This window comes from Pantherophis guttatus, chromosome 13 (assembly GCF_059756535.1).
Source record: "Pantherophis guttatus breed Tessera chromosome 13, ASM5975653v1, whole genome shotgun sequence".
Taxonomy (NCBI): Eukaryota; Metazoa; Chordata; class Lepidosauria; order Squamata; family Colubridae; genus Pantherophis; species Pantherophis guttatus.
Genome location: NC_142075.1, coordinates 4,710,263 through 4,738,158, shown reverse-complemented (window position 1 = coordinate 4,738,158; position 27,896 = coordinate 4,710,263). Strand labels below are relative to the sequence as shown.

The window sequence follows — 27,896 nt, the reverse complement described above, 5'->3', positions numbered from 1 at the left end:
AAAGGGCATCCTTTAGCTCAAGTCATGCTGCTCTGTTTCTAATTATCTTGCATTCTACTGAATTATGCTACTCTCTGCAAATAAAAGATGAAATGACACCACCACCTTGGATATTTTTTTTTATTATGGGTAAATTGAGACTTTTTGAGCATTAAATCATAAAAGTGTAGAAACTCTTTTTATGCTGTACTTTCACTCTTTTCAGCACCTGCCACTTGGATCTTCGCTTTTCCTTTCGCTGCCTTTTCCTCTCTGAGTTTGTGCTATCAAAAAACAGAAAACAGTTCAGTCATTTCTATTCCTTTAAAATAGTTGTTCTGGAATAACATTTCAGAAATGTCAAGCCACTCACATTTTTAGCATGGCGCAGAATAGTGTTACGCCTCATAGTTTTGGCATATGGGTTCAGTTTAACCATGATTCTCAAATTCTTCAGTGGATTCTTCTTAAGGACTCTACGACGGATCTTCTTCCTGCAGAACAGATGGGTACACAGAACTGTGAACACAACTTTGGTGGATCACTCGGTGTGTATAAAGGGTATCTACCAAGGACCAATACTGGGGAGAAGAGGTCGCATGCAGAAAAGTACAACACAACTCCATCTTCATGGGAACACAAGCACACTTTTATCCTCCAGAGAACAAAAGCCTGTGGTTTGGATACGTACTTTGGTGGACGTAGGGCCTTCTGGATCTCCTGGCTTTTTAGGATCCTTCCAAGATCAGTATTGGTCATCTTATGCATTGGCAGACTGCATTGAAAGACAGATTAGAACAAAGATATAATTAATGCATTATTCTTTTCGAGGAGGAATATATATTGGCAGGTATATATAACGTTACCATTTTGTAATAGAAACAGAGGTGGAACAAGCCCAGACTATTATAGTGCAAACCCCTCCAAAGGTGATTATCCAGAGAATGGCTCTGGCACTTCAGATATTAAAGCCTGCAGGTGTATCTATGCAACACCGACACTTTATAGTGTCGTCAATTACACTAAAGAAAGCCCCTCTCCCCTTCAAAGCTCAAGTACTGCACAGCTCCTACTATATTTCTATATATTATGAATTACTAAAAGAGCTGTGGTGGCCCAGTGGTTAGAATGCAGTATTTGCAGGCTGACAGTGCCCAGTGCCAGGAATTTGATGGAAGGTTGACTCAGCTTTCCATCCTTTGGATGGAAGTAAAATGAAGACCCAGATTGTTGGGAGCAATATGCTCACTTTGTAAGCCGCTTAGAGAATGCTGTAAAATCACAATGAAGCGGTATATAAATCTATTGCTAACAGCAAAGGTGAACAATGACTGAGGTCATCCCCATTCAAAGGCCCCTTGAGTTGGACATGCCTGGGTTCGGACTTTCAGTGTTCCAGTTTGCAAAGCTGAAAACCAGGCCAAGACAGACTCACTTGTAGCTACTTTTCAGGGTGGCAGGCTTGCGCCAAGTGCCGTATAAGTCATCCAACTTGCGGAAAGCACTTTCAGTCCAGATGCAGAAACGTCCAACGTGGCCACCAGGAGCGAGTCTCAAGAGGTTGAGCTTGTTCACATTGAGAAGAGTAATTCCTATTAGGGGAGAGAATGCCAGATGTCCTTCCATGTAAAACATACCCACAAAGAGAAAGTTATTTTTTAAAACTCAAATCCATGACGTTTAGAAAGTAAATGCATCTCAAATGAAATCCACCACCTGATACTTAAGTCAGAACTTCCACCAAATCATGTGTTTTCAGAAACACGGACCAATGAAGTGGAATATCATCATTCAGGGCCCTTTTCCAGCCTACAACTTTGTTGTGAATCCTGGAGGGTAACTGAAGGGAGTACCTGGGATATTCCTGAATGCTTTTATGACGCCATTGTCTTCGTTATAGATAATGCAAGGTCCCCTGCGCTGGATGCGACGGCGGTTCCTCATTTTACCTTTGCCTGCCCGCATACGCTGAGAGGCATAGACCTGGACAGAAACAGGTGTGTAAAAACTCAAATTCACTACTTCACTATTGCACAACAAACAGATCCTGTACCCAGCAACTCAGAATTTCACTATCGTCAACGTTTATCTGAAACACGGACCAGTGAAAAATTCATCATGTACAAAGGCAACAGTGATTATTATGTATGCTCAGTCGTCTTTGGTATCTCTCTTTGCGTACTAAATGCTAAGCTCTTTGAAGTTAGTGAATTCTAGTAATGAACTGGCCAGCAGATTTTTCAAGCCAAATAAAACAATCAGTCTGTCCATCAGTCAGCAATGCTTCTGCTTTGTAATTGATGATCAACCCACCTTTTTGATATCATTCCAAGCTTTCAGCTTCTTAAGTAGGAGAACAGCTTCCTTGGTTTTTTTGTAGCCTTCAACTTTGTCTTCAACTACCAGAGGAAGTTCTGGAATCTCTTCAATGCGGTGACCTGACATAAAGATAGCAAAAGCATCATTTAAAGTTTAGAGTTGGCAAGTGAAGCCCAAAACCTACTACCCTGACTTTTCCGTTGACTTTCAATTAATTTCTGAGTACATTTAAAGACTAATGGAGTGATCTAGTTATCTCCAGAATGACCTCTTCTGTGCAAGTAGCCTGTCCAATACCCTCATCCTGGTTAAGCATGCTTTAGATCACTGCCACCTCTATCCTAATTGAAAGGGAAGCAAGCTATGTTTTTATGTGCTCATGACCTTGTCGAATACCTTCTCCCTACGGGTTCATTTGGCACCTACCCCCAGGCATCTCAATTAAGGTCCCTGAAGCGTTTTTGTAGTGTTATTATATTGGAATTTATATCTGTGTTTGTTGTAATTACTTTTAAATTTCTGCTTTTTGATTTTATCATTCCTGTGTTGCAGCATTATTTTAGGTTTTATGTTTTTATCTATTGTGAACTTGATGTGGTTATAAGGATATTTATACAAGTGCAGTAAGTGAAACACTTAATACCCTTCCCTAGATACTATTTTATATGCTCAGTTCAATTACATTTACCCTGTATACCAATGCCATTGCAGAAAGATACTTGCCTTTAGACATGACTAGAGCGGGAAGAGCAGAAGCTGCCAGAGCAGAGCAGATGGCATAGCGCTTCTGAGTGACGTTCACTCTGCGGTGCCAGCGTCGCCAAGTTTTGGTTGGGGCGAACATGCGACCTCCACGACACATCTATGCATTGGGCGTCAAGGATGGAACTGTCTTTTTATTGCAGGAAGCCCCTCTTCCACCTTGCTCAGAGTTAAAGGATCATCAATCATCTGCACCAGCTGATGACAGCAGGCAACTGTCACTGAATACAGAGTAAGGCGCAAATTACAACATCATTGCAAGTAAGGGACCTCTCTTCTTGTAACCAAAACAAGACAAGCAATTGGTATTGGGTTTTCTATGCTACAAGGGCTTTAAGTGAACTTTCCATCAAACAAAATATAAACATTTTAAATCATAACACTGAACTTCAGTGTTTGATATGCATAGCTTCTATGCATATCAAATAATTTGTGTAATGAAGGATACATTGCCAAAAGCACCCTGGCCAGATCGATGAGTTCCACCCCCACGAACCCTCGGAATACGAGCAACTGCCCTTCCAGTACCCCAAGATTCAGCACTGGTCTGGTGTCCTAGGGAAAAGAAAAAATATATATATTCACCACACAGATTATAGATATTAGGTAATTTCCCTGAAGATTTAAGCACCAACATCAGATCGTCTAGTAATATTAATAAAAGCAAACTTTTTCCAACAGGGCTTGGAAGCAAACATCTGCTTCATGTTTCCTAATGAATCTATAATGAGCCATTCTAAATATTATTGATTTTTTTGTAAGTGGCTGTAATTTATTTTGATTTTTTGCAAGTTTATATTTTATCTAAAGACATGTGATTGCAGTGGTATGTAAATATGGGAAATTCAAGACTAAGTAAAATTTCACCATTCTTGTGGGTACTAAAATGCTTTCTGTTGCAGAATCTCATTTTCAAACCCAATAACTCTTTGGATTATCTTAAATCTCAAACTAAATGAAACCACTATGATGTTTTTTTTTTTTAATGTTATCATCTGAAGAAAGTATGTTTCATAGTGGATTACTGCATATTTCAAATCAAGTGTCATCACTGCTTGGGATGTGATAACTGCCATCACTTTTAATATTGAAAAGCAGTGAATTTCCATCTTTCAAATTTTACAAAACACAACTCTTCTGCAACTTACCTGCAAGTTCACTGACGGCATAGGGCTGCCTGCTGTTCTTCCTCAAATTAGTGTGAACAAAATTCACAATGTCTGGGCGAATCGGAGCCTTGAATACAGCAGGCATGGTGACATTTTTACCTGAAACCTCTCCCTTTTCGGAGTAAACCGATACTAATGGTCGAGTACAAGCCTGGAGAGGGAAAAGGCACATTAGGCTTGCAATTCAACTCATTCTGCTGATGCACAATAACATAGAACTATTGCTCAGTTTGGAAGAGTCGTCAGTTCAATGGCAACAGTTTATGGACAGCAGGCAAACCGTCCCTGAATACCAGATAGGACGCAAATTACAACATCATAGCAATACATGTGTTCAATGCATTGGATTCTGCACGCCTATACCCAGCATGCTGCAGCATAGTGCATCTTGACTTTAATGTTAAATATGAATTATACTGCCTCTCAGCATGGAAATTTGATTTACCTCAACACTTGGTGTGTGTGTGTGTGGGGGGGGATGTTATCTAACACTGAATAGTCCAAACACGAAGATAATAATGGAAGAATTACTTCATTTCTCACAAGGACCACCCCATCCCAATCCTTCCGCAAGCCATTGAACTTGTAATTTGCTTCACAAGGCCCACTTGCAATCATTTCCAGGAATCTATCTATGTACTCTAGTATAAGACCATAGTAATACAGTTTAGATCAGAGGTCTCCAACCTTGGCAACTTTAAGCCTGGTGGACTTCAACTCCCAGAATTCCCCAGCCAGCTTTGCTTTGCTGGGGAATTCTGGGAGTTGAAGTCCGCCAGGCTTAAAGTTGCCAAGGTTGGAGTCCCCTGGTTTAGATCATACCAATACTTATGTAGTCACACAAGGTACCACAAGCCTACCCCTCATCTTGCAACTACAAAGAACTGAAATGAAGGCATGTGGCTAATTTTTGGCCTTAATGCTACACCTGAGAGGTAACTCAATATGGAGATTCCATCTGGCTCGGCATTTCGATGGTGTGCGTGCGTGTGTCAACTAACACTAAGTCAATGCTCCTTGAGCAGCTGAAAGGCCTTTTAACACCCCGATCTGCTGACTTGCTTCAAGAGGCCCAAGCGTGAATTTCACCTCCTTCCTACAACCATTCCTAAGACTATTATTATTTATTACTGTCAAGATTACCATAACTACCCACCACGGGGTTACAGCAAGATTCGTGCTTTAATATGGTCAGGAATCTACGTTTCCATTATTGTTGTTGGTAGAGCGAGCGCGGATAGGCTCCACGGTGCGTGGCAGCCTCCTTGGAAGGGCGACCTTCTTTCCCAACCACCACCCCCGACCTAAAAGCGCGTGAGGGCTCCCTGCGAGGCGAGGGCCGGGCCTCGGCCTTGGCTTGCTTGGCCTCCACGCGGCAGCGACTCCTCCATGACTCCAAGATGGCGCCTGCCCGGCCGGCCTCCGGCCTGCCCGGCCTCCTCTCTCCCCGCGTTCCCCAGGAGGAGCCCCTTTCGTTCCCCGCTTGTCAGCCGAGGCGTTCCGGCGACTCCCGCGGCTTCTTCCCCCACCCGGCCCGCTTCCCTCCTCACCATGATGGGCGCCTTCAAGACCGCTGAGGAGCCCCTCGCGCGGCGCCCGTCTCCGCCTCAGCCCCGACCGGAAAAGGAAGGTCGCCTCGCAGCTCTAGGCTTTTGCCGCTTGCGCGCACGGCCCCGCCCCTAACGAGCCGAGTAAGCGCCCCTCAGCCGGCAGCTCGCCCGCGTCTTCGTCCCTTTCCGTTCTGATGTCCTCGTCTAGCGAAGATGAAGGAAAAAATCTTTTCCAGCCGCATTCTCCGTTTAAAGTCTCCTCAGGAGATGTCGGGATTATATTCTGTGGGGGAGGGGGAGGAGAGAGAAAGGATCCGGCAGGCGTTTCTCTCTTCGGCGGAGGGATTCCTCAAGGGTCCATGGGTGATGGAAAGTAGTTCTGGCGCGCAAGTTCGAGCTACAGAAAGCGACTGCGCATGCGTGCGGCTCCCGGGTAGCTGACCGTCTCTGAGGCGGCGGGGCTCGGATGGCTTCGCGGCGGCGGCAGGAGGAGATCCTCCGCTTCCACAGCTTCCTCCTGCAGTAAGTGGGCTCCTCTAATCTTGGGACTGTTTAAAAAAAAATAGGGTTTTTAGCTCTCCGCTTTATCCTCACAACAACCCAGCGAGGTAGGCTTGAAAGGTAGAGCTGAGGGTTCACGGAGCTCCAGTTTAAGGGATGTTTATAAAAATAGAGAGGGGGAAAAACACCAGGAGGGAGCCTTACTAGCCTTGCAATACAGCAAGGGGACGATTATTATGATTTAGTTCATTTTTATTCTCTTGCTAATAAAGTCTGCCATTCAAATAATTGCATTTAGGTTTCTGCTGGGGCTCTTTTGCCTCATACAACTAACTAAAAAAAAATAATCAAGTAAACTGAAATTACCCAGATTTAGTTATTTTGTAATTTTTACAACCCATAATATCATTCCTGGATTGGTATTTGCCATTCATGGCTTAGCTCTGAGGGAAGATTTGAACCCAGGCTCTGTCCTGTCAAGGCTGGGCATGAAAGTTTATTTATTTATTTATTGGTTCGATTTATATGCCGCCTTTCTCCAGAGACTCAGGGCGGCTTACAATGCGTTAAGCAATAGCCTTCATACTTTTGTATATACCTGCTTAGTAGGGCTTTCGGGGCCCCCTAAGTGGTGTTCTTTTTTATACAAAGTCAGCTTATTATTATTAAATATTAAATATTATTATTTATTATTTATTATTAAAATACTGGAATGGGCTGAAATTCGTGGGGGCTTTCAGTGGAGGCTGTGGAAAAAATGTAAAAAATGTACCTTGGCAAAACTAAGGAAAGGTTTACAGTGTGACCAATTAAAGAAGACCCTGATGGTTTCTCTCCAGCTCTCAGTAAATGCTAATATTGGTAGTCTTACAACAATTCATTTAGTGACGTTCGAAGTTACAACAGCACTGGGAAAAAGTGACCATTTTCCACACTTATTTTTTCACACTAATGGCCGTTTTTTCACACTGATGACCCTTGTAGCATCTCCATGGTCATGTCATCCAAATTCAGATACTTGGCAACTGGTGCATACTTATGACCGTTGCAGTTTCCTGGGAAGTCACATGATCCCCTTTTGCGACCTTCTGACAAGCAAAGTCAGTGGGAAAGCCAGATTCACTTAACAACCATGTTACAAACGTAATATTTTTTTTATTTATTTATTTGATTTATATGCTGCCCTTCTCCGGAGACTCAGGGCGGCTTACAATGCGCTAAGCAATAGCCTTCATCCTTTTTGTATATTTTATACAAAGTCAGCTTATTGCCCCCACAAACTGGGTCCTCAATTTACCTACCTTAGAAAGGATGGAAGGCTGAGTCAACCTTGAGCCTTGGCGAGATTCGAACCTGCAGTAATTACAGGCAGCTGGTCTTAATAACAGGGTGCTTTAGACCACTGTACTACCAAGGCTCTTCAGTGATCTTGCAGTGATTCATTTAACAACTGTGGCAAGAAAGGCTGCAAAATGGGTCAAAACTCACTTAACAACTGTCTTTAATTAGCAATGAAAAGTTTGGGCTCCATTGTGGTCATACGATGAAGACTACCTGTATGCAAATACCATTTGACTGGTGGATTGCCAATATTTCCAGGCTGATTTTTCAGGTGTGTGATGCAGTGGGAAGGACCCCATGCAACACAAAGCCTTATGTGGTACAGAGGCTCTTTGAAAAATGCTGCCAAATTGTATTTTTAATGTACCAGAAGAGAGTTATACAGGCAGTCCTCGACTTATGATCACAATTGTGCCCAAAATTTCCATTGCTAAGGAAGACAGAGGTTAAGTGAGTTTTGCCCCATTTTACAACCATTCTTGCCATAGTTGTTAAGTGAATCACTATGGTTGTTAAGTTAGTAACATGGTTGCTAAGTGAATCTGGCTTTCCCATTTCTTGTCATGGTGATCACATAACCTGGGGACACTGCAAACATCATAAATATGAGGCACTTGCCAATCGCTCAAATTTTGATCATGTGACTATGGGGATGCTGCAACGGTCGTGTGAAAAATGGTCATAAGTGAACTTTTTCAGTCCTGTTATAATTTCCAATGTACATTAAACAAATGGTTAGAAATCATGGACTGCCTGTATTCTGTTCCCATTTAGAAAGATTGGAGAGGGGCCAAATATTCAGTAACGTATGAATATGTTTGCTTGGATTTTAATGGAAGCTGCTCATATTGTTTTGGGGAATTTTTTTATACCACATGTATTCACAATAAATAATAAATAATACCATAAGAATAACTACTAAACTCAATTAATTAATTGTGTAATTGATTACATTTAGTTATATCAAATCAATTGTTTTTCCATTTTCTTAGGTTTGGGGGGAGGTTTGCTTCTATATTTATCCGCTTTGGGTGATGCCCCCTTTGTGCACAGTTCATTAAGTTCAAATTACAACTGTGGCTGTGAAAAAATGTAACATGTACCTTGGCAAAACTATTTAAGGAAAGATTTACACAGTGTAACCAATTAAAGAAAATACACACACAGGCCAAATATGTTTCCTAAAAGGTCTGGATGAATGAAATGTATAAATGAATGTTGCATAAAAAGTAGGGTTAGTCTTGGATGGGACACTCCCAAGAAATCGTAGGGCAATAGACTAGACTGGGAAGTTTTATAAACACCTCAGAAAAATCCAGCTGGTGAACTTGGGCCAGTTACTCTCTCTCTCTCAACCCTAAGAAGAAAGCAGAAGGAAGCTATTTCCAAAAATCTTGCTAAGAAAACTGCAGGGTCTAGTCCAGACAGTCATCAGGGCTCATTTGGGGGACTCAAATCCCCCCCAAACCCCAAACATCTTTCTATTCTTTGGACAGAATGAGCTGCCTCCTTTTGACTTTGATTCCTTGTGAGTCTTTTAACATTAAAACTACCATACCAGTCACCTTATAGGGGAGATGGGCAGCATACAAAGGGAAGGAAGGAAGGTATTCTGCCAGATCTTTCTAAATAAAGATATAGTTCAGACTTCAGTTTTCAGCCTCAGGAAGCCCAGTAAAGGATCAGCTTTACCTAGTCTCATCCAATATGCATTTCAGAAGCCTCAAACAGGTGGAAAGTTGTGTGTTACAGGAAGAATTAGGCAAATCTAATATCTGTCTGTCTGTAGACAGACAGATATTAGAACTGTAGTAGTTTACAAGATGCATTGTGAATATTGGCTGGAACCTGTATAGTTTATTGGTAGTCCTCATTTGGTGACTGATTTGTTTAGCGACCACAGTTACAACTGTGATGAAAAAGTAACTATTCGACTCATATGTATGACTTTCACAGGTCTGTAAAGTAAAGGAACCTGAAGTAAGAACATAAGCACAGTTGTGGTTTCATTTGTTGCTGCTCCCAACATGGTTGCTAAATGAGGTCTATTGAGAGCTCTGTTATGGGTAGCTATCAATCTTTCTATGTTGTCATTAAGAGAGTTGGAAGGGACCTTATAGGTCATCTAGTCCAACCCCAATCCCCACCCCCACCCCACTCAAGCAGATACCCTATATCATTTCTGACAAATGGCAGTCCAATCTTTTCTTGAAAGTCTCAAGTGATGAAGCTCCCACAACTTCCGAAGGCAACTTCTGTTCCATTGGTTGACTGTTCTCACTGTCAGAAAGTTCCTCCTCATTTCTAGGTTGAATCTCTCCTTGGTCAGTTTCCATCCATTATTCCTTGTCTGGCCTTCAGGTGCTTTGGAAAACAGCTTGACCCCCTCCTCTCTGTGGTAGCCCCTCAAATATTGGAACACTGCTATCATGTCTCCCCTGGTCCTTCTCTTCACTAGACTAACCATGTCCAGTTCATATAACCGTTCTTCATATGTTTTAGTCTCCAGTCCCCTAATCTTCCTGGTTGCTCTTCTCTGCACTTTTTCTAGAGTCCCAACATCTTTTTTACAGTGTGGTGATCAAAACTGGATGCAGTACTCTAGGTGTAGTTTTACTAGAGTTTTATAGAGTGGTATTAGTACCTCACTTGATCTTGATTGTATCCCTCTGTTAATTTAGGATTGCATTGGCTTTTTTAGCTGCTGCTGCTGCACACTGCTAGCTCACATTTAGCTGATTGTTCACTAAGACTCCAAGATCCCTCTCACAGTCAATGCTATTAAGCCTGGTTTCCCCCAGTTTATATGTGTGCTTTTGGTTTTTCTTGCCTAAGTGTAAGACTTTACTTTTCTCTATGTTGAATTTCATTTTGTTAGATAGGGCCCAGTGTTCAAGTCTGTCAAGATCCATCTGGATCTTGAGCCCATCTTCTAGGGTGTTAGCTATTCCTGCCAGTTTAGTATCATCTGCAAATTTGGTGAGTTCCCCTTCTATTCCCTCATCTAAGTCGTTTATGAAGATATTGAAGAGTACTGGGCCTAAGACGGAACCTTGTGGCACGCCACTGCTTACTTCTCTCCATGTAGACTTAGACCCATTAAGGACTACTCGGTGCGGTTTGTCAGCCACTTGCAAATCCATCTGGTGGTGAAGCTATCCCACTTTTTTCTAGCTTACAAAGAAGTAGGTTGTAGTCTACTTTGTCGAATGCCTTGCTGAAGTCTAAGTATATTATGTCCACAGTATTTTGCTGGTCTACTAATTTAGTCACTATGTTGAAAAATGAAATAAGATTGGTTTGGCATGATCTGTTTTTAACAAACCCGTGCTGACTGCTAGTTATTACTTTACTTGTTTCTAGGTGTTGGCAGATCTGTTTTTTTATTATCTTTTCCAGTATCTTTCAGGTCTTTCTTTTCTTCTGTGTGCATGTAGTTGCCATTTTGCTTATAATTATCAAATACTTTGGAATTTAGTCAAGAGAATGGTGTAGAGTTGTCTTGTGTTTTCCTCTGCTAGTAATAAGCAGGAAGGTGAGGGATGGATTTCTTATTTTGTTCTAGGTTGCTACATGGTAGATTGACTTTAAAAGTAACATTAGTATATAGGCACATCTCATGTCAAACAGCATTTTAGCAGTGGTTACATTCTGAAAATTCTACCAGGATTTCATTTTGCTCTTTGAGATCTGTTTCCAGTATTCAGAAAAAATAAGTAAATCACTATTTATATTTCAGAATATATGAGGAAAGAAAGCAGAATAATACAACTGGCCCTTTTACTTTTGAGGTATGTTTATTAAGTGTTTTAAACATAGTATTAGTTTACAGGAAATGTTTTGCAGTTAAAGGTAGTGAAGTTTAGAAATGCTAAGATTTAAAATAGTTTAATGTTAGATATAGATTCTAGAAGGGGAAAATATATAATGCTGAAAGAAGTTTAATTTATTTATATTTTTTAAGTCTGTAAAATGTTCCTTCTTGTTGTAAGGATAAATTTGGAGAGGTAATCTTTACTCCAGAGGGAAACATAGGATATAATAAATAATAAAAATTACAAGTCATCTTAACAGATATGTTGTATAATTCAAATTGCAAATTTGGACTGTTGATACAAATTAATTTGAATACATTCTATGAAAGGAAATATAGATCTATTTTCTATTTTCTCTGTAGCTTGGTATGTGTTATTTTTATACAGCTTTATGGTTGTTTTCTTTAAATAAATTTTATTTTGCTAGGGAAGGATTATTCATAAATCCTGGAGTCTGCTATAAAGCATGATTGCCAAATTATGCATGTATCAACATTAAAACTCTTATATAGTCTGGTGGAAAAACATCTTAATTCTTCACACACAGTCTTTATCCTCTGTCCTCTAAGGAGATCCAAGACTATAGAAAGTTACTGAAAAATCTAATTCTGACATCTGCTACTTTGAAGTAAGATTAGGCTGCAAAGGAAAGGATGTGCATGAATGGAAATTGCTATAAATTTGCCTTCCATACTTTCAGTGCATAAGCATATGGTGCTGTAAGTAAAATTATTTTTAAATTTAAATTGAGAAAAGTACTATGGAAACAACTTGTTTCTTTTTACCAGACTGACCTACAAATCCATTTGATCAATGAAGGCCATACAAATCCCTTAGAAAAGCTTTGGGACCAAAATGGAGGGTTTTTTATTGTAGAGAAAATGGTAAGTAAATTGACTATTTCTATATGTTCCACCTTTCTGGAACTTAGCAAATTTTCTAGCACAGCTGCTTTTTTACAGAGATCATATGAAGAAACCAGCAGTCTGGAAGAATGGCAAAATGGTGAACCTTCAGTTTCTGAGGCTTTCCTGAAAGAGAATTTATCAGCATCTCCTTTGGCCCTTTCAAAAGCCAGGTATGCATGTTTGTGTGATTATTTTAATCTTTATCCTTTAGAATATATATTCTTCCTAAAGCAAAAACTAATTTTACTGCCTAGCAGAACAGCTATAATTCAACGTGTGAGGTGTGGAGTGAAGTACCATCAGTACGCTGATGACACCCAGCTGTACATCTCCACCCCAGGCCACCCCAACGATGCCCTTGAAGTGATGTCCCAGTGCCTGGAGGCTGTGTGGATTTGGATGGGAAGGAACAGGCTCAAGCTCAACCCTTCCAAGACTGAGTGGCTGTGGCTCCCGGCATTCCGATATAGTCAGTTGACTCCATCACTGACTATCGGGGGCGAGTCTTTGGCCCCTGCAGAGAGGGCGCGCAATCTGGGAGTCCTCCTGGATACGCAGCTGTCCTTGGAGGAACATCTGACGGCTGTAGCCAGGGAGACCTTCTGTCAGGTTCGCCTGATTCGCCAGTTGTGGCCCTTTCTTGATCGAGATTCCCTGTGCACAGCCACTCATGCCCTCGTCACCTCTCGCCTGGACTACTGCAACACTCTCTACATGGGGCTCCCCTTGAAGAGCACCCGGAGGCTCCAACTGGTTCAGAATGCGGCCACGTGGGTAGTCACGGGAGCCGCATGGCGCTCCCATACAACACCTCTCCTGTATGAGCTGCACTGGCTCCCAGTGGTCTTCCGGGTGCGCTTCAAGGTGTAGGTCCTATGCCTAGTTATCTTCGAGACCGCCTGCTGCTACCGACGGCCTCCCATCGACCTGTGCACTCCCACAGAGAGGGCCTCCTCGGGGTGCCATCAGCCAAACAGTGTAGGCTGGTGACCCCCAGGGGGAGGGCCTTCTCTGTGGGGGCACCTACCCTATGGAACCAGCTGCCCCCAGAGATAAGGAGAATCCAAGACCTTGGTGCCTTCCACCATGCCCTTAAAACCTTCTTTTTCCAGCAAGCCGGGCTGGCCTAACACTTTTTAAAATGTTTTTAATTGTCTGTTATTGTTTTTAATCATGGGGCCAAATTTATATATATCTTTTTAATTGTATTTTAATGTTTGTAGTTTATGTTTTTACTTGGCTGTTCACCGCCCTGAGTCCTCAGGGAGAAGGGCGGTATACAAATTTAAAAATAAATAAATAAATAAAAACGTATATTAGTTTCTACAAAATGGTATCAACTTTTAATATTTGAGCAAGTAGAATTTTGTACCAATAATTCCTCAAAAAGGGACAATTATAAGATTCCTTTTGTTTGTGTGTATATAATAAGTATTCACCTAATGGAATAAGCACTACCTTCCTTTTTAAATTGATGTTAACTGTTTTGGGATACAAAAAAGTAAAAGTTAAAATACAGCAAATACTTCGTAATTAGTAATCTTCCATTCTGATATAATGTCTTTTCACCATTGATAGGCAGTTGATTTCTTTCTACACAATGTCACAAAATCCAAACATGAAACATTTACAAATAAACCGTGCAGTGCAGCTTCCTCCGCTCTGGGTACGATGTGAACCTTCTGACCCAAAACAGACAATTTGGCTTGGAGCAGAACCTTTGAGAAATGGAAATAACCTTTCGGGAATCAGGCTTCACACTGTTAATTGCAGTGGTAAGTGTCTATGGAGAGTCTTAGTCATCCAGGTCATGGTTGTCCAAAAGGTGCTTTTTCAAAAGGCAACTGGACTATGTTTTTCCTTGAAGATGGAAAGAGAGAAGACTGAAGAAGCTTCTTGGATGAGGAACAAAACATCTTCAAGGAAAAACAAAGCCCAGTTGCCTTTTGAAAAAGCCCTTTGGGATTGCGGTGGTAAGGTGTTGGCCTGTGGTGGGAGGTTCCATCAGCAATGAGTAGAAGAAATGGAAAAATCTACTACTGTTTTTTAAAAAGTCAGAATCTAGGGTATATACCGTATTTTTCAGAGTATAAGATTCACTCCCCCCCCCCCAAAAAAGTGGATGCAAATGTGTTTGCGTCTTATACAGCGAATACGTGCCCATTTTTACCCTCCCAAACCCATGTGTCCCGTTTTTGCCCTCCCCGGCATGCAGAATCAGTCTCCAGGCCAATCCACCTGTTTTTGGCCTCCGGGGGTCCCGTTTTTGCCCTCCCAGGGAGGCCTCCAGAAGCCAAAAACAGTTGCATTTTTGGCCTGCAGAGTGCTTCTGCATGCTGGGGAGGGCAAAAATGGAATGCACGGAGGCAAAAAACCCCAATTTTTTCTTGTTTTCCTCCTCTAAACCAAGGTGCGTCTTATAGTCTGATGCGTCTTATACTCCGAAAAATACGGGTACTTCTAAAATGAAACCTGTTTTAGCAAATTGATTCAAACAAAGTGTTATTCTTGAAGTTGTGGGCTAAAACTGTATGTAATTAGGATTGGTTATTTAGAGTAGCCTCTGGAAATATCTCTCTGCTTTTGGATATATGTTTTTCTCTGCTACTTCAAACTTAAAGATTAATTGAGGTATGTTATTAGTTGCTAATTACAATTTTTGATACAGTATTCTTCTACATTTTAGCTGCTGATAGGAATAATAGAATTAATATTAGAAGATTTTAAAAATGAAATCAAAGCTTTTTATCAAGCTTTGATAATTAGTTAGCCCTCATTCGGTTTTTTTCCCTAGGTCCTGTTTCAAATAATAATTATTCTATTGGCTTGGAAGAACTGAAAGAAAATCATAGAATGAGACATCATGCTTCAGATGTATGTTTATTTTGATTTTTCTTCACAACCAAATATATACTAAAATTTTTAAAAATGAAGCAAACCGCAATTGAACATTTTCTGAGTTTAGTATATAGTGTTTTAATACATAGCACAATAACTTTGAATTTAATATGTGCTGGATCATTATATACTGAATGCAGAGAGAGGCTTTGTTTTCAGTGCGGCTTTTAGGGAGTTTTTATTATTGTAGTCTTAACCTGATTTTAAGGTAATTTATAAAATATAATGTTTTCATGGCTACAGTCATTCAGCATGGCTGGCTATAGCTGTAAACTCTCTTGTGTCGTAGCTGACAATAACAGGCTTTGCCCGTTATGACTTTCTCGAATCCACTTCACTGGACTCCTCGACTCAGGAGGATTATCTTATTCCATTGGAGAGAAATATATATGCAGATTTTGCTTGGGAGGGTGTGAAAATGATGCTGGAGACCCCTCCCCTCTCATCCTCTGCTCTGTTGGTAAGGAAATCAACAGTTTCAATACTGTGATAATAACAGATGCTGAAATGTTGCTGCTAATTTAGCAATAATTTAATTGTGAACAGGGTAAATGAGGAAGTGTGCAAATGATCTTGTTATATAACATTCGAATCTCAAAACAGGCAATTCAAGAAATAATGAATATAAGTAAATGATTCATTCTTTCTAGACCTAGAACCTATATATAGGGGATCACATATTTATAGATAGATAGAGATATAGATATGAATCATTTTATTTTTGAAAATTTCAGACACTTCAGATGACCTCTGGGAGCCCCTTGAGTTCTGTATATGAGCCAAACAGGGAATTACAGTTTCTCTTGGTGAGTATTGTGACATTATTTCCCAGTCAGAAAATAATGCTTAGCTGAGTAATAGCAAGGATGATTGCAAGATTTTACTCGACAGTCCTCTTTGAAATGGAATCAAGGTAGAATTGTTAAACATGCTTTAAATGAATGTTTTTAATGTGTTAACACTTAAACGTCCTGGTAATTTCAGTAGCATTTTTATTTTGTGTGTGTGTGCATCTGGGCACATAAGTATACGTAATATATTCTACTGAAGAGCAAACCCCCTTAATTGGATCAGTCTACTTCTGAGGCAGCAGCCTGTCTTAAATAGCCACGAATGACATTGTGTGTTGCACTCTGTTGTATCAAGCCATGACTTTAGACTTGTTTGTTTTTGGATGATGGCATTAGAGTTTGGCTGAGACCTTGAAGAATGGAGTAATAAAATGGCCGAAGGCACTGGGAAGAAAATCTGCTGTTGAACTAGTAGAGAAACTTTTGAAAGGTAAAGCTAAGCATTTTGGAAATAATTCCCTTGAAGTCTTAACTGAAATATGTATAATGGCTGAGTTTGCATTGCACACTTGGTCTGCTGAATAAATTAGAGTGGCTGGATTCACACAGTGCACTAATCCCAAATGGAAATCACCAGATATGAGCCAATAAGTGGCATGGAGGCAAGTGTGCCATGTCATCACGAATTGATGTGTTCAGGAAATGTTCCTTCCAGCCAAAGTTGCATGAGAACAAAGTATGTTCCATTACATTAAAGCTGATGGCCATTTTTTTTCTTTTAGATTTAAAAGATGTAGTAGATGGACTGACATCACAAAATGAAGATGATACTGAGGTATTTGGTAAGATAGTGAACGGAAAAAATATTCCCTCAGAACACTAGATTGACATAATATTTTACCTTGGATACAAACTGAAGACTGTTTCAATATTGAAGCTTTCAGTGAGTTTTGTCTCAACTAGAATGGCAAAACTAATAGGCATCCTTTTGGTAAACCTATTTCCAAATTTGATACAAATAGTTGTTGTTTAGCAACTGCCTTGTTCAGTGGCCATTCAATTACTCAACACCTCTAAACTTAACTAGAAATGGGAAAAGTTATATTAGAAGTGTCAATCACCCTTTCTTGGAGGGTTGATGACAAAAGAGTGTTATATTTCCTGCCACCTTCATAGCTTTTTAATGCACTTTGTTATTTTGAACCTTTAAAATTCTATTTCTAGTTTTCTTATTAATGTAAATACATGTTGTAAAGTTTCTTTGAACTGTAATGTTTAAATAACTAAAATAGTAATTCCAGTTTCATTTTGAAATTTGAAATTCATTTTCCCTTTGCTGGTTCTCCAGGATAACACTGCTGCAGTCATTGATTCCATGAAAACGCTTTTTAGTCAGCGCGGAGACCTTGATTTCCTTGAATTGCTGTGGTGTAATATATGGAGAAGTATGTATGTTTCTAGATTCTGTCTCTCAAAACATTGTGAGATGTTCAGTCTTTAAGGGGACCAGGGAAGGATTTTTATTAATTCACCTGGTCTACGTTGAGTTGGCTACTGCTTTATTTAATACTTGACGTTTCTCCCCCGAGACGTTGCTTCGCATGAGGAGCTGGTGAAGTGTTTATCATTGGTAATAAGAGCCCTTCAGCATGGAGAACTGCAGACATGGGTGAGTCGGAGTAACAGACCTGGAATGCTATACTTCCTATACTTCAGCATGCCCAGCCTTTTCGAACCAGGAGTTGATGTGATGTGCAAAAGGATGCACTCCCTAAAACCAGGGGCAAGATTAGGAGAAAGAACTAGGCAGAACCAAATCAAAACCTAAGCTGAATGCAGTTACAGGTATTCCTTGACTTATGACCATTTGTTCAGTGACTTTTTGAAATTAGGATGGCACTGAAAAATGGGCTTACGACCTGTGCCCCAAATTACAGCAATTGCAGCACCTCCATGTCACGTGATCAGAAGTCAAGCACTTGGTAGCCCACTTGCCCTTCTGACCACAGAGTCGCCCCCCCTCCCCATCTCTGCTCTTTTGGCTACCCTACACCCTGCCTTCTGGGGTGGCAACCGCCCCCAGAACTAATAGCTCTGCGGCTGCTGCCATGCCCAGAAAGCCTCAGCAAGCATTCATTTACCCATCTGCCTTCTTGCCCACCAACCTTTCTTTCACCTGTTGTGCCCAGCACTTCACTGCATTTGCTTTCTCATTTTCAGACCCAGCCACTGGCAAACATTTCCTACATATAGCTAAAGCTGTACTACCTTCAGAAAGGTTTGTAAAGAGAGGGCAGCTTTAGCCACTTCAGGAAAGGGGAGGGCTGGAGAGCCGCATGGGGCTGAGGAGAGAAGGCGTGTCCTACAGATGTTTGTTTTTTTAAAAAAAATAGAAATGTATAAATTGGAAACTAATTGATTTGGAATTGCTTGATAGAGGTTAATGGGTCCTCCATCCTCAAATCTTCTCAATAATATTACATTGAGCAGTTAATAGAATTCAAATCCCTTAGTCTTTGATTGCCAGAGAAGCAGCCTGTTATGACACAACAGTATCATGTAGTTTCTTTAATTCTGACTTAGGTCTATACCTGTTAAGAAACTCCAGATTTATTTCCCAAATCATAGTTAAATAAAATGTGGCTTGGCAGGAGATATCAATCCAGTCAAATAGTCTTACCTGGCCAAATATATGTACTTAATTGCTAGAAATATATGTACTTAATATATGTACTTAATTGCTAGAAGTAATGTTAAGGTATGGTACTAAAAAGTACTTAGTTTGTTTTCCTTTTTCTTCCTCCTGATTTTTACAGCAGATATATCTATTAGGTGCTCAAAAAGTCAAGATGGCAGCCACAACCATATGATTAACACCCCAGCTTCTAGAAGTGTTTCCCCCATTGTTCCATGATTCACTCTTTATGTTTCAGATTTTTTTTTATCCTGATTTAATCTGTGCCCTGTGCATTAGGGAGTCTCAAATATTCTGGTCTCATTTTGTGATTCTTTTCCAAACTGAGCTTAACATGAGACAGGATGATGATTGGCGACTATATTTTGGTTGAATGATGGGTGCAGGAGGTTTATTTTGCACACTTAAAATATGTAATTTATGTAGTATTTAGAATTAGATTTATTTAAATGGTTATTTTGAGATATTTCAGGATATATACTATAAAGAGTAGGAAGACCTATGTAAAACATTTGTTCTCTTTGTAGATTCATCAAGAAAGTAACAGTTTACTGAGCAAATTGATCAAGCAATCTTATCATGGAAAGATGGAAACAGTTTCTCTTGATGGAGATTCTCCCGTTGAAATGCTTGTAGAAATAGGCGTGGATAAAATGAAGAGAGACTATATCAGCTATTTTGTGGGTATGTTGGGTACCCATCCTGATTTTGGGTAGTTGTGTCCAAATGATTTGTTTTTCTCTGTAAAAAACAGATATTAGTATCTTGTCAACTAATACAAGTGGTGAACAAATTACTTATCAGACATCAAGCTGTATTGATTTAATTTACAAACTAATAAATAGAGATTTTTTTTCTAAACAAAATTGATTATCTGACATTGCTGGATCCCTCCCCATCGTCACTTTCCCCTGCTAACCTCTGAACTATGGAAGATAAAACTCTTTAGCTGTCTCTTTACTCCAGTTTTTCTTTCAGTTTCTCAGTTGGCCCCAATAATGCAAAAATGGAGGCAAATCTCATTCTCTCCAGCTTTTGGTTTTCTAATTTTGTAATAAATAATAAATTAAGGCTTTCATTGCAGTTTTTAGCATTTATTTTGTATGAAATTGTGATACAAATTATGTTTTGTGTTTCAGGCAAAGAATTTGCCATACGGACTCATTTGGTAAGTCATAGTCTTCACTTTCCAAATAATAAAAGGGTGTCAAACTCGTGGCCCACAGGCCGGATGTGTCACACACCGTCCACGCCCATTTTAGCAAAGGGGGGAAAAGTCACAATGCATCATGTGATGACGACGTGAGTTTGACACCCCTGAAATAATATTATATAAGTAGTCCTCGACTTATGAACACAACTGGGACCAGAATTTCCATTGCTAAGCAGACTGATTGTTAAATGAGCCACATCTGATTTTATGATCTTTTTTGCCACAGTTATTAAGTGAATTACATGTTAAGTAAATCCAGGTTCCCCCACTGACTGCTTGTTTGTTGGAAGCCAGTGAGGAAGGCCACAAATAACAATCACATGACTCTGGGACCCTGCAAGTGTCATAAACACAGGCTGGTTGCCAAGTGCCTGGATTTTGATCACATGACTGCAGAGATGCTGCAGTGGTTAAAAGTGCAAAATTGGTTGGTCGTAAGTCACTTTCAGCACCATTGTAACTTTGAACGCTTGCTAAACAAATGGCTATAAGTTGAGGACTACCTCTACTTGAGAGTTGAATAGCGACAGATGTCTGGCATGGAGAGCATTGGGGAGATTCTTACTGGATTTTTGCAACTGAGGCTGTCTACATATTGTTATTTATCCAATCCTTAGGAAAGCGAGCATTTGGTCATGATTAAGGATGCTGTCAATAGCTCCTGATGTTTGTTCTCTGTTCTCTCTTTTAAAGGATTACTTCATGTCCACTTCAGTAGATCTTCAGGAACAGGTTCATCGTATCCAGAAACTACACCACATGTTGGAAATTGTGGACAACTGCTTGGATCTTATCAAACTAGAACATGAAAACCTCATCTTTCTGACACAGTAATTGCTTGCCAGCAACTTTCTCTTAATAAGAGGGTTCCCTTGAATAAATGTGATGTTAGGGGTGGTTTTGTTTCATATAGCTGTGCAAAAAGTGCGCAGCTCCTACACTTCTTTCTGCATTTGGAGAAGGAAGGCTAAAGGAATACTTCAGCAGCATGGGGAACACCCATAAATTAATAGTTACCAAATTGTTTTGATCCTTTAGGAGTAGCATTTCGTTCTTACCTTCATTTTCCATTCCTATCTCTATTAAATCAAGAGGCAAGGGAAGAAACTTTATTCTTCCCATTATGTTCCTAAAGTCACAACACAATTTATTTTTAAAGAGAGAGTTCTCCCTGATGTATGCTATTTAAAAACCATCTCCAAGGAGTATTGAGTGGGGAATACTTTGAAATTGAAGGTCTGGCTGTGAGATCCATTTTTTGCAAGGGTTTAAAGTTCAGAACAATCCCTGAAAATGAGTCTTTCAAATTTAAAAGACTTCTCAATTGTCACAGAACAAATAATTTTCCAGACAACACGATGTTCATTAAGCACTAAGAAATGTACTTAATAGAAAACCAATTTTTAAAAAATTGTCACAAAACAAATATTTTGAGACTTGCATATCCCTGTTTCTTACCAAAGTTTAAACCTTTAATATAGAACAGAAATGTATTTAATATGATTGGAAAGTGATTGTATGTATTGCATTTGATTAAATATTAAAAATGAAATCAACTTTAGGTTTTGGCCTAGCTTTGCCCACTTGTTTTGATCTGCTTATTCTGTGGCTTATATAGGATACCTTGTGGGTCAACTTCTAGGCTTGGGTATAATTAGTGTCTTTTGCTTTTTTATTCAGTTCAGTCCAAGTTTATTCATCATGGTACCTATCTAAATTGCTATTTATATAACTATATCTTTCTGTGTGTGTACCGTATTTTTAGGAGTATAAGATGCACCATAGTTTTTGGGGAGGAAAATAAGAAAAAAGCTGATTGGCAGGTGGATCGGCCTCCCGGAATACCCCCAATCAGCTGTTCCCAGAGGTGAATTTTAGCAACAGGTTCCTTGGTTGTGAGCTCTGGGCCTTGCTTTTTTTTTGAAACTTCTGAAACTCCGGTTTTTTTTCTTGCCTCTGAAAGGCTCCGAAACAGAGCTTCAGGGAAAAAAGCCTCTGAAGCTCTGTTTGGGGGCTTCTTTTCTGAAGCTTCGTTTCTGATGCTTTTTTCAGCCTCTGAAACCTCTGTTTGAGAAGCTGGACGGGGCTACATTCGGAGTATAAGATGCACCCAGATTTTCACCCTCTTTTTTGGGGGGAAAGGTGTGTCTTATAGTCCAAAAATACGGTATATATATAGTGTGTGTGTGTGTATACATACACTATATTGTATGTATTGAACAGAAATCTGAAGTTGCCACTGGTTTTCATTTACTTTGTAATCTATATAACTTTTCTAATATTTTATCTAAGAATTGGTTGAGTGAAACTATTTTTGTTTTTGTAGGACTTGTATCAATTACTATAAAGAAAATCCTCTGAATGAAAAGCATGCATTTCAGCTACCAGTCAGGACATGTTTGGTGAAGGAATTTTACCAAAAGTAAGTTAAGTCCTCAGAGAGTTAAGGGCCATCTATCAAATTGGCAGAGAAGCAATAATAAATGGCATAGAAGTTTCCTTGTCAGTCAAACATGGGCAGTAGTTGAAACTTTGTATTTGAGGAAAGATAACATTTGTAATGTCATGTAGGGCTTCCGAGGTGACAACCAGCATCCCAAATTGCAATCAGAAGTTACCCTGTTTCCCCCAAAATAAGACATCCCCTGATAATAAGCCCAATCGGGCTTTTGAGCACATGGCAATAAGGCTAAATGCTTATTTCAGGGTTCAAAAAAATACAAGACGGTCTTATTTTCGGGGAAACCCGGTAACAGGCTGCCAGTGCAGCTCCCATTATAATGGGGTGGGTGGACAAACCACAATGTGCCCATGATTACCTGGGCCACTGCTTGTTGTGCTAGCTGGGGTTTCCAGTTGATCTTCCAGAACAGTCAAACCTAGAACATACTACAGTAATCCATCTGTGGGGGAATTATTGGGGGAACTACCTGCCAAGGGAGAGGGAGGGAGGGAGTAAAAAGACATTCCAGTATGGAATCGCTCCAGGAGAGGAAACAACAGAGGCTAGACTGTGAAAGACTATCTCCAGTTTCTCAGGGGTATGCAGTCAGTTTGGCGAGATTCTGATAAACAGGTGATCAGCAATAACCGATCAATGTTGGCCTATTCACAGAATTGTTCTGATTCTTTGCGCCTGACAACTACTAATGGGGAGACTGACAGCTTGACCTTTCCTCACTGTCTCATTTGACTGGAAGCAGCCATTGGGGAAGGAGAACCATTGAAGAAAAGTGCTTTTCATTCCAGCCCTCACTGTCAGCACAGAACAATATTAAAACAAATTCTCATACAATTCCTATTTAGTCCATTCAGGCAAGTGAATTCAGATGCTAAGCGAGAGAGTCTAGTTCCAAACAATAATTTCCAAGAATTGTTGTAAGTCATTGCTCTCTCTGGTTAGGGCTCAAGACTCGCAGCTTTCCTTCGTAGCTACAACATTCAGAGATAGTCTTGAGATCTGGCTACCTGCAGGAGACTTTTTTTACCACAGAACTTTCCAAATATATGCACCTCTTTAATATTATCAATTCTTACCTTTTTCTTTTTTTTTTTTTTTACAGTGCTCATCCTCAAATATGGAGAGTGGAAATCAGCAGCGGTCAAGGACCAAAAAGGGTGAAAACAATATGGCAGCTTAGCAGCACCCCTCCAGCTGAACACATGCAGCCAGCCAATGGAGGTGAGGAACTTTTGCAGTCTGGAATCTAGAATGGCCTTAGCTTTTACCTTTCATTCATTATAGCTGCTGTTGTAAACAAAGCCCTGTTCTGAAATTTCCTTCTGGAATTTATTAGCAGATCACTTGGTGGCATGTAATATTTTGTGTCCCTCTGTTTATTCTCTGGCTTCTTATCTGTGGAATGTATCTATCTATTTGTTTTGGGTGTTCTATTCTAACAGGTGGTATCCACAGATCTAGATAAAATTGTGTTTTCTGTCTATGAGAAAACTGCCCTTGTTTTGTTTTCCTTTTGGTTAAAATAACTAGAACCCATAGTTGACCTTCTGTCCTATTTTTTTCTTATGTTTGGGGAAGTTAGTTTCCAGAGTGAATGACTTTCTTGTTTTGCATAATTTTAATTGGCTTCATAGCTGGGAGACTCTCCAAATCTGAGTTGTGGGTGTATTTCCCAGTAGAAATGTCAATAAAATTCCCCTGTAACTGTGAAAGAGCCCTCATAAATGACCCTCCCATCCAAAGCGGTTAAAATGTTTTCTTTTGAGTTTTTCCCCATGTTTGTTACCATTGCCTTTTGTTCTGCAGATTCACTGGATGACACTGAAATTTGTGACAAGAAAGAGAAGCATTTTATCACACTTTCTGAGTGCTCTCAAGTGGACTTCATCTAAACATGTGCAACTCTAAGGTGTGTAGACTCCAACTTTCAGAATTCTGGCTGAGGAGTTCTGGAAGTTAGAGTCCACACTGAGTTGCCAAGGCTGAGAAACATTGCTATAAACCCTTGGAATTGGATTAAGGGATCCAATATTGATTGAAAAGCTGATTTGAGTTAGCTAGCCATGAGATGTCTGGGGAAAGAAAGGTGGCAACCTCTGTAAAGAGGGATATTTTTTGCTAGCAGTGTTTCAGTGAGTCTTCCTCATTGATTATTGCTTTCATATTCTCTGTTCAAAACACTGAACTTTTATTATTAGTGCTTTGAAGAAGCAGTTTGGTTTTATTTCATTTAATAGGGAACAGTTTATTCTTCTTGCACTCCAAGGTATTCTCAACCATTTTCTGCAACACTACAATTCAGAAGCCTCGACTATTTTGTATTCCCCATTCCTGATGGTGAGGTTACACAAAAGGTTCTGTGCACAGAATAGGTTTCAACTTTGGACTAAAATGTGTGTGCTAGGCAGAAGGTTTTAGGGTGGAAGGGAGAGGGGCAAAAAAGGCAAGGACATAAGCAGTGATGGTCACTAAGGGGAGGAGGGGAAGATTGACATGCAGCCTGGTTTACAGCCCAGGGAAGAGGAGCCGAGTGATGGAAAGCCCAGCAGCTTTGACCAAGAGGCCTTCCAGATTTTGTTTGAGCCAAATCCTGGGGCCAAGAAAAGGTTCCATGTTCTGATTCTATCAAGCTGCAGCCCATCAGGAATGATTTTGGTGGCATTTCTGAAACAATTTGCCAATTCGGTAGGAAAAACTGCATTTTTGTGCCCAGCCATAAGAGTTAAGTTGGCTTTTAACTAGTTTTGGAATTGTTGGGAATTTTAGCATTGCCTCATTGAAATGTATTTTATGAGCCACCAAGGATTGGGTGGCATATATATTTGCCAAATAAACATATACTACAGCTTCTCACTTCTGTGGCATTGCAAGTTGTTAATTTTTCATAGAATTGGAATTACCACTGAAGTCCTGGCATCAAGTACAACTGTTGGCCTTTGCAGGTAGATTGTCTAGCCTGCACTTAAATCCATCTGATACCTGCCTTGGATGCTTGTACCATCTAACTGCTCTTAACTGCTTTAAGTTTCTCTCAACACTCAGAAAAATGATCCCTTTCCTTGTCAGTCTTCTCAAGGCTAAACGGGTTTAGTCTCCTTATACAGTTTTGTGTCTAGTTCCCCAAGCACCTTCCTGCCCTTCTTGGTATATAAGGCGTCCCCAACTCCTGGGCTGCAGACTGGTACCGGTCCTTGACCTGTTAGCAACCAGACCACACAAGTGGCTGAGCGAGTGAATCTTCATCTGTGCATGCACGGGATCTACGTTGTGTGAAAAATCACACACACATACATCCCTCTGAAAAAATTGTCTTGTGCAAAACCAATCCCTGGTGCCAGAAAGGTTGGAGACCACTGTAGTATATGAACCAGTTTATTATCAGTTCTTAAAGCATGTTACACAAAACTGGTCAGGACTGAGCTAGGATCCACCAATGCTAAACTGAGTGGAATTTTGGAATCCTACCACCCTTTTGCAGGCAGTAGTTTTATTGCTAACAAGCTAGAATTGTGTGCCATTATCATGCTGCTGCCAGGTAGTCAGTTTATAATTGATTATAGTTCCAAGATCCTGACGAGCTTGGAATTCCTATTCTTGTACTCCTGTGTTTGGTTTCAGTTGCCTGAATGAAAGATTTGCATTTGCTTTTGTAAACATTATCTGTGGTCTCTTTTTATCTAACCTGCCCAGATTGTTTCGAATATTACTTCTGTCTTCTAAAGTATTAGCTGTCCCTCCCAATTTTGCAACCTCTTCATCTTGCTTTCCTGAAATTTACGGTGACTGCTATGGGAGTGGTATGAGCCGAAGGCCTTTGACTACAGAAAACTCCCTGCCGGCCCACTACAGTTTTATTTTAGTTAATCCATCGGCTTTTGATAAATAAAGAGCAGAGGTCCTGCTTGCCAACTCCTGTTAACAGATGCTGCGTTTGTACCTGTTGAAAAACAGCCATAACTGCCCTTGACGGATGCTTCCTTCCCCATCGAAGGAAAGCTGTCAAAAGCTCAGAAGCTCCTCACTGCTCCGAATAACAAAAAGCAGATGAGAGATGCAGCAAAAAGGCTTCCCTTCTTTTATTAATGACATTAGGGTAATTCAAGGAACACTTGAGCATTTTGGAATCCTACTGGGGTCTGATTTCTGTGGAGATTTCCTCTTACTGTGATGGTGATCCAGCCAAATCTTGGAATTGGGAACAATCAGCTTTTGGGAAGTGCCCCTTAGCCAAAAAAAATATTAAGCAATTTCAAGCTCTTGCCTGCAAAAGTAAAATATATTATTTTGGAACCTCCACTGTTTTTTTCTCTCTCTTTATTTTTCATTTCATGCTCACCTTGCCATTAATTCAGTTAATTCGGAGAGCATCGGGAGCCTATGTATATGTTTAGATATACACCATGCTGACTGGGGAATTCTTGGAGGTGAAGCCCAGGGGTTGCCAAGGTTGGACACCCCTGAGATACACACTTAAAATTTAAACTGCTCCTCTTGTGCTCACGCAAGCTTAAAAAAACCCTGCCTAGACTTTGGCAACAATGTGCAGCATACTCTGAGTCCTAACCCAAGGCTACAACATCCTCTTGTTGCTGTGCCATCCCACTTTTCTACTCTGGGAAAACCAGTTGCTTTTCTCTGAGAGGAAGTGTGTGTATATATGCCTGTAGTACATGTGCAAATGCTCACACATAGATAAACCTAAAAACAAACCCATGCAAAATAATATTCAGGTTGATACATACTTATTTCCATCTAGGTAGTAAATTAAAATGCAAATTAATTTATAAAATTAATATGCACGACAAGCAGCTTCTTCCCAGCCAGTTTGTACTCTAATAAACTTAGTAATCTCCCCTACAGCTTGGTGGCTAAGAGCTTTACCTACTATGTAAGAGGTTGCGGTTTTGACATCCAGCAGAAACTTCATAGAAATAATTATTTTCACTCAAGTGTCCAGAGGAATAAATGTTGGAGCGTTGCATTCTATCCTTGGAAAAAAGCCCTCAAATAGCTAGGAAAAGAGAAGGAAGGAAGGAAAATTAGTGAGATTTGAACCAGCATCCTGTTACTAGCCAAGCAAAACTTTTAGCCACTGTTGCTGGTAGAAGGTTCACATCATAGAAACTCTTGGATCAGAACAACTCTTGTTTCAGATGACAGATTTTCCATCTTCTGCAAAGCAGCCAAGGAATTGCTGAGATGAACCAGGAAGAAGGTGAGCATTGCAGCCAAAATATGATGCAACATAAAATAAATTTGCAACTGTATGTGTGTGTGTGTGAATCAGCTGATATCCCTTCTTTCCTTCCAAATGAGCTGCTGCTCCATTCCGATGCCTAAATTCTACGTATAGCAGGGTGGCCACAGGTCACTTTTATGACCTGTGGACTTCAACTCCCAGAATTCCACAGGTTGTAAAGGGGCCATAGTTGCCCATCCCTGACAGTATGGTGCTTTGATTTTCCTCCCTGCAGATTTCTGGAAATAGAAGTGA

General features: G+C 40.2%; 2 protein-coding genes and 4 non-coding genes across 7 annotated transcripts; 1 reads left to right on the top strand and 5 right to left on the bottom strand.

Annotated features, from left to right (window-relative positions):
• Positions 1-106: 106 nt before the first annotated feature.
• On the bottom strand, positions 107-5,918 carry RPL4 (ribosomal protein L4). Its single transcript, XM_034435463.3, has 10 exons — positions 5,780-5,918; positions 4,209-4,380; positions 3,509-3,615; positions 3,022-3,160; positions 2,293-2,417; positions 1,833-1,962; positions 1,415-1,571; positions 671-754; positions 353-473; positions 107-263 (listed from the first exon to the last, which is right to left on the bottom strand). The coding sequence occupies exons 1-10, from the start codon at positions 5,780-5,782 to the stop codon at positions 180-182; spliced, it is 1,122 nt and encodes a 373-aa protein (XP_034291354.1). The 5' UTR covers positions 5,783-5,918; the 3' UTR covers positions 107-179.
• Positions 1,704-1,775, bottom strand: LOC117676253 (small nucleolar RNA SNORD18). The gene has a single exon (XR_004594378.1). It is a non-coding gene; the product is annotated as a small nucleolar RNA SNORD18 (small nucleolar RNA).
• LOC148112143 (small nucleolar RNA SNORD18) lies at positions 2,037-2,104 on the bottom strand. Its single transcript, XR_015729827.1, has one exon. It is a non-coding gene; the product is annotated as a small nucleolar RNA SNORD18 (small nucleolar RNA).
• Positions 3,222-3,320, bottom strand: LOC117676254 (small nucleolar RNA SNORD16). The gene has a single exon (XR_004594379.1). It is a non-coding gene; the product is annotated as a small nucleolar RNA SNORD16 (small nucleolar RNA).
• On the bottom strand, positions 4,452-4,553 carry LOC117676255 (small nucleolar RNA SNORD16). Its single transcript, XR_004594380.1, has one exon. It is a non-coding gene; the product is annotated as a small nucleolar RNA SNORD16 (small nucleolar RNA).
• ZWILCH (zwilch kinetochore protein) lies at positions 5,907-25,255 on the top strand. 2 transcript variants are annotated; one of them, XM_034435459.3, is made up of 18 exons: positions 5,907-6,301; positions 11,361-11,412; positions 12,225-12,320; positions 12,399-12,514; positions 13,923-14,119; positions 15,139-15,218; positions 15,532-15,702; positions 15,977-16,048; positions 16,430-16,523; positions 16,816-16,868; positions 17,382-17,478; positions 17,623-17,702; positions 19,256-19,412; positions 19,868-19,896; positions 20,635-20,771; positions 22,268-22,363; positions 23,505-23,623; positions 24,209-25,255. In XM_034435459.3, the coding sequence occupies exons 1-18, from the start codon at positions 6,246-6,248 to the stop codon at positions 24,292-24,294; spliced, it is 1,788 nt and encodes a 595-aa protein (XP_034291350.2). In that variant the 5' UTR covers positions 5,907-6,245; the 3' UTR covers positions 24,295-25,255. The 2 variants fall into 2 exon arrangements, with proteins under 2 accessions (XP_034291350.2, XP_034291351.2); XM_034435460.3 differs by lacking the exon at positions 15,532-15,702 and having other exon boundaries at positions 6,153-6,301.
• Positions 25,256-27,896: the final 2,641 nt, after the last annotated feature.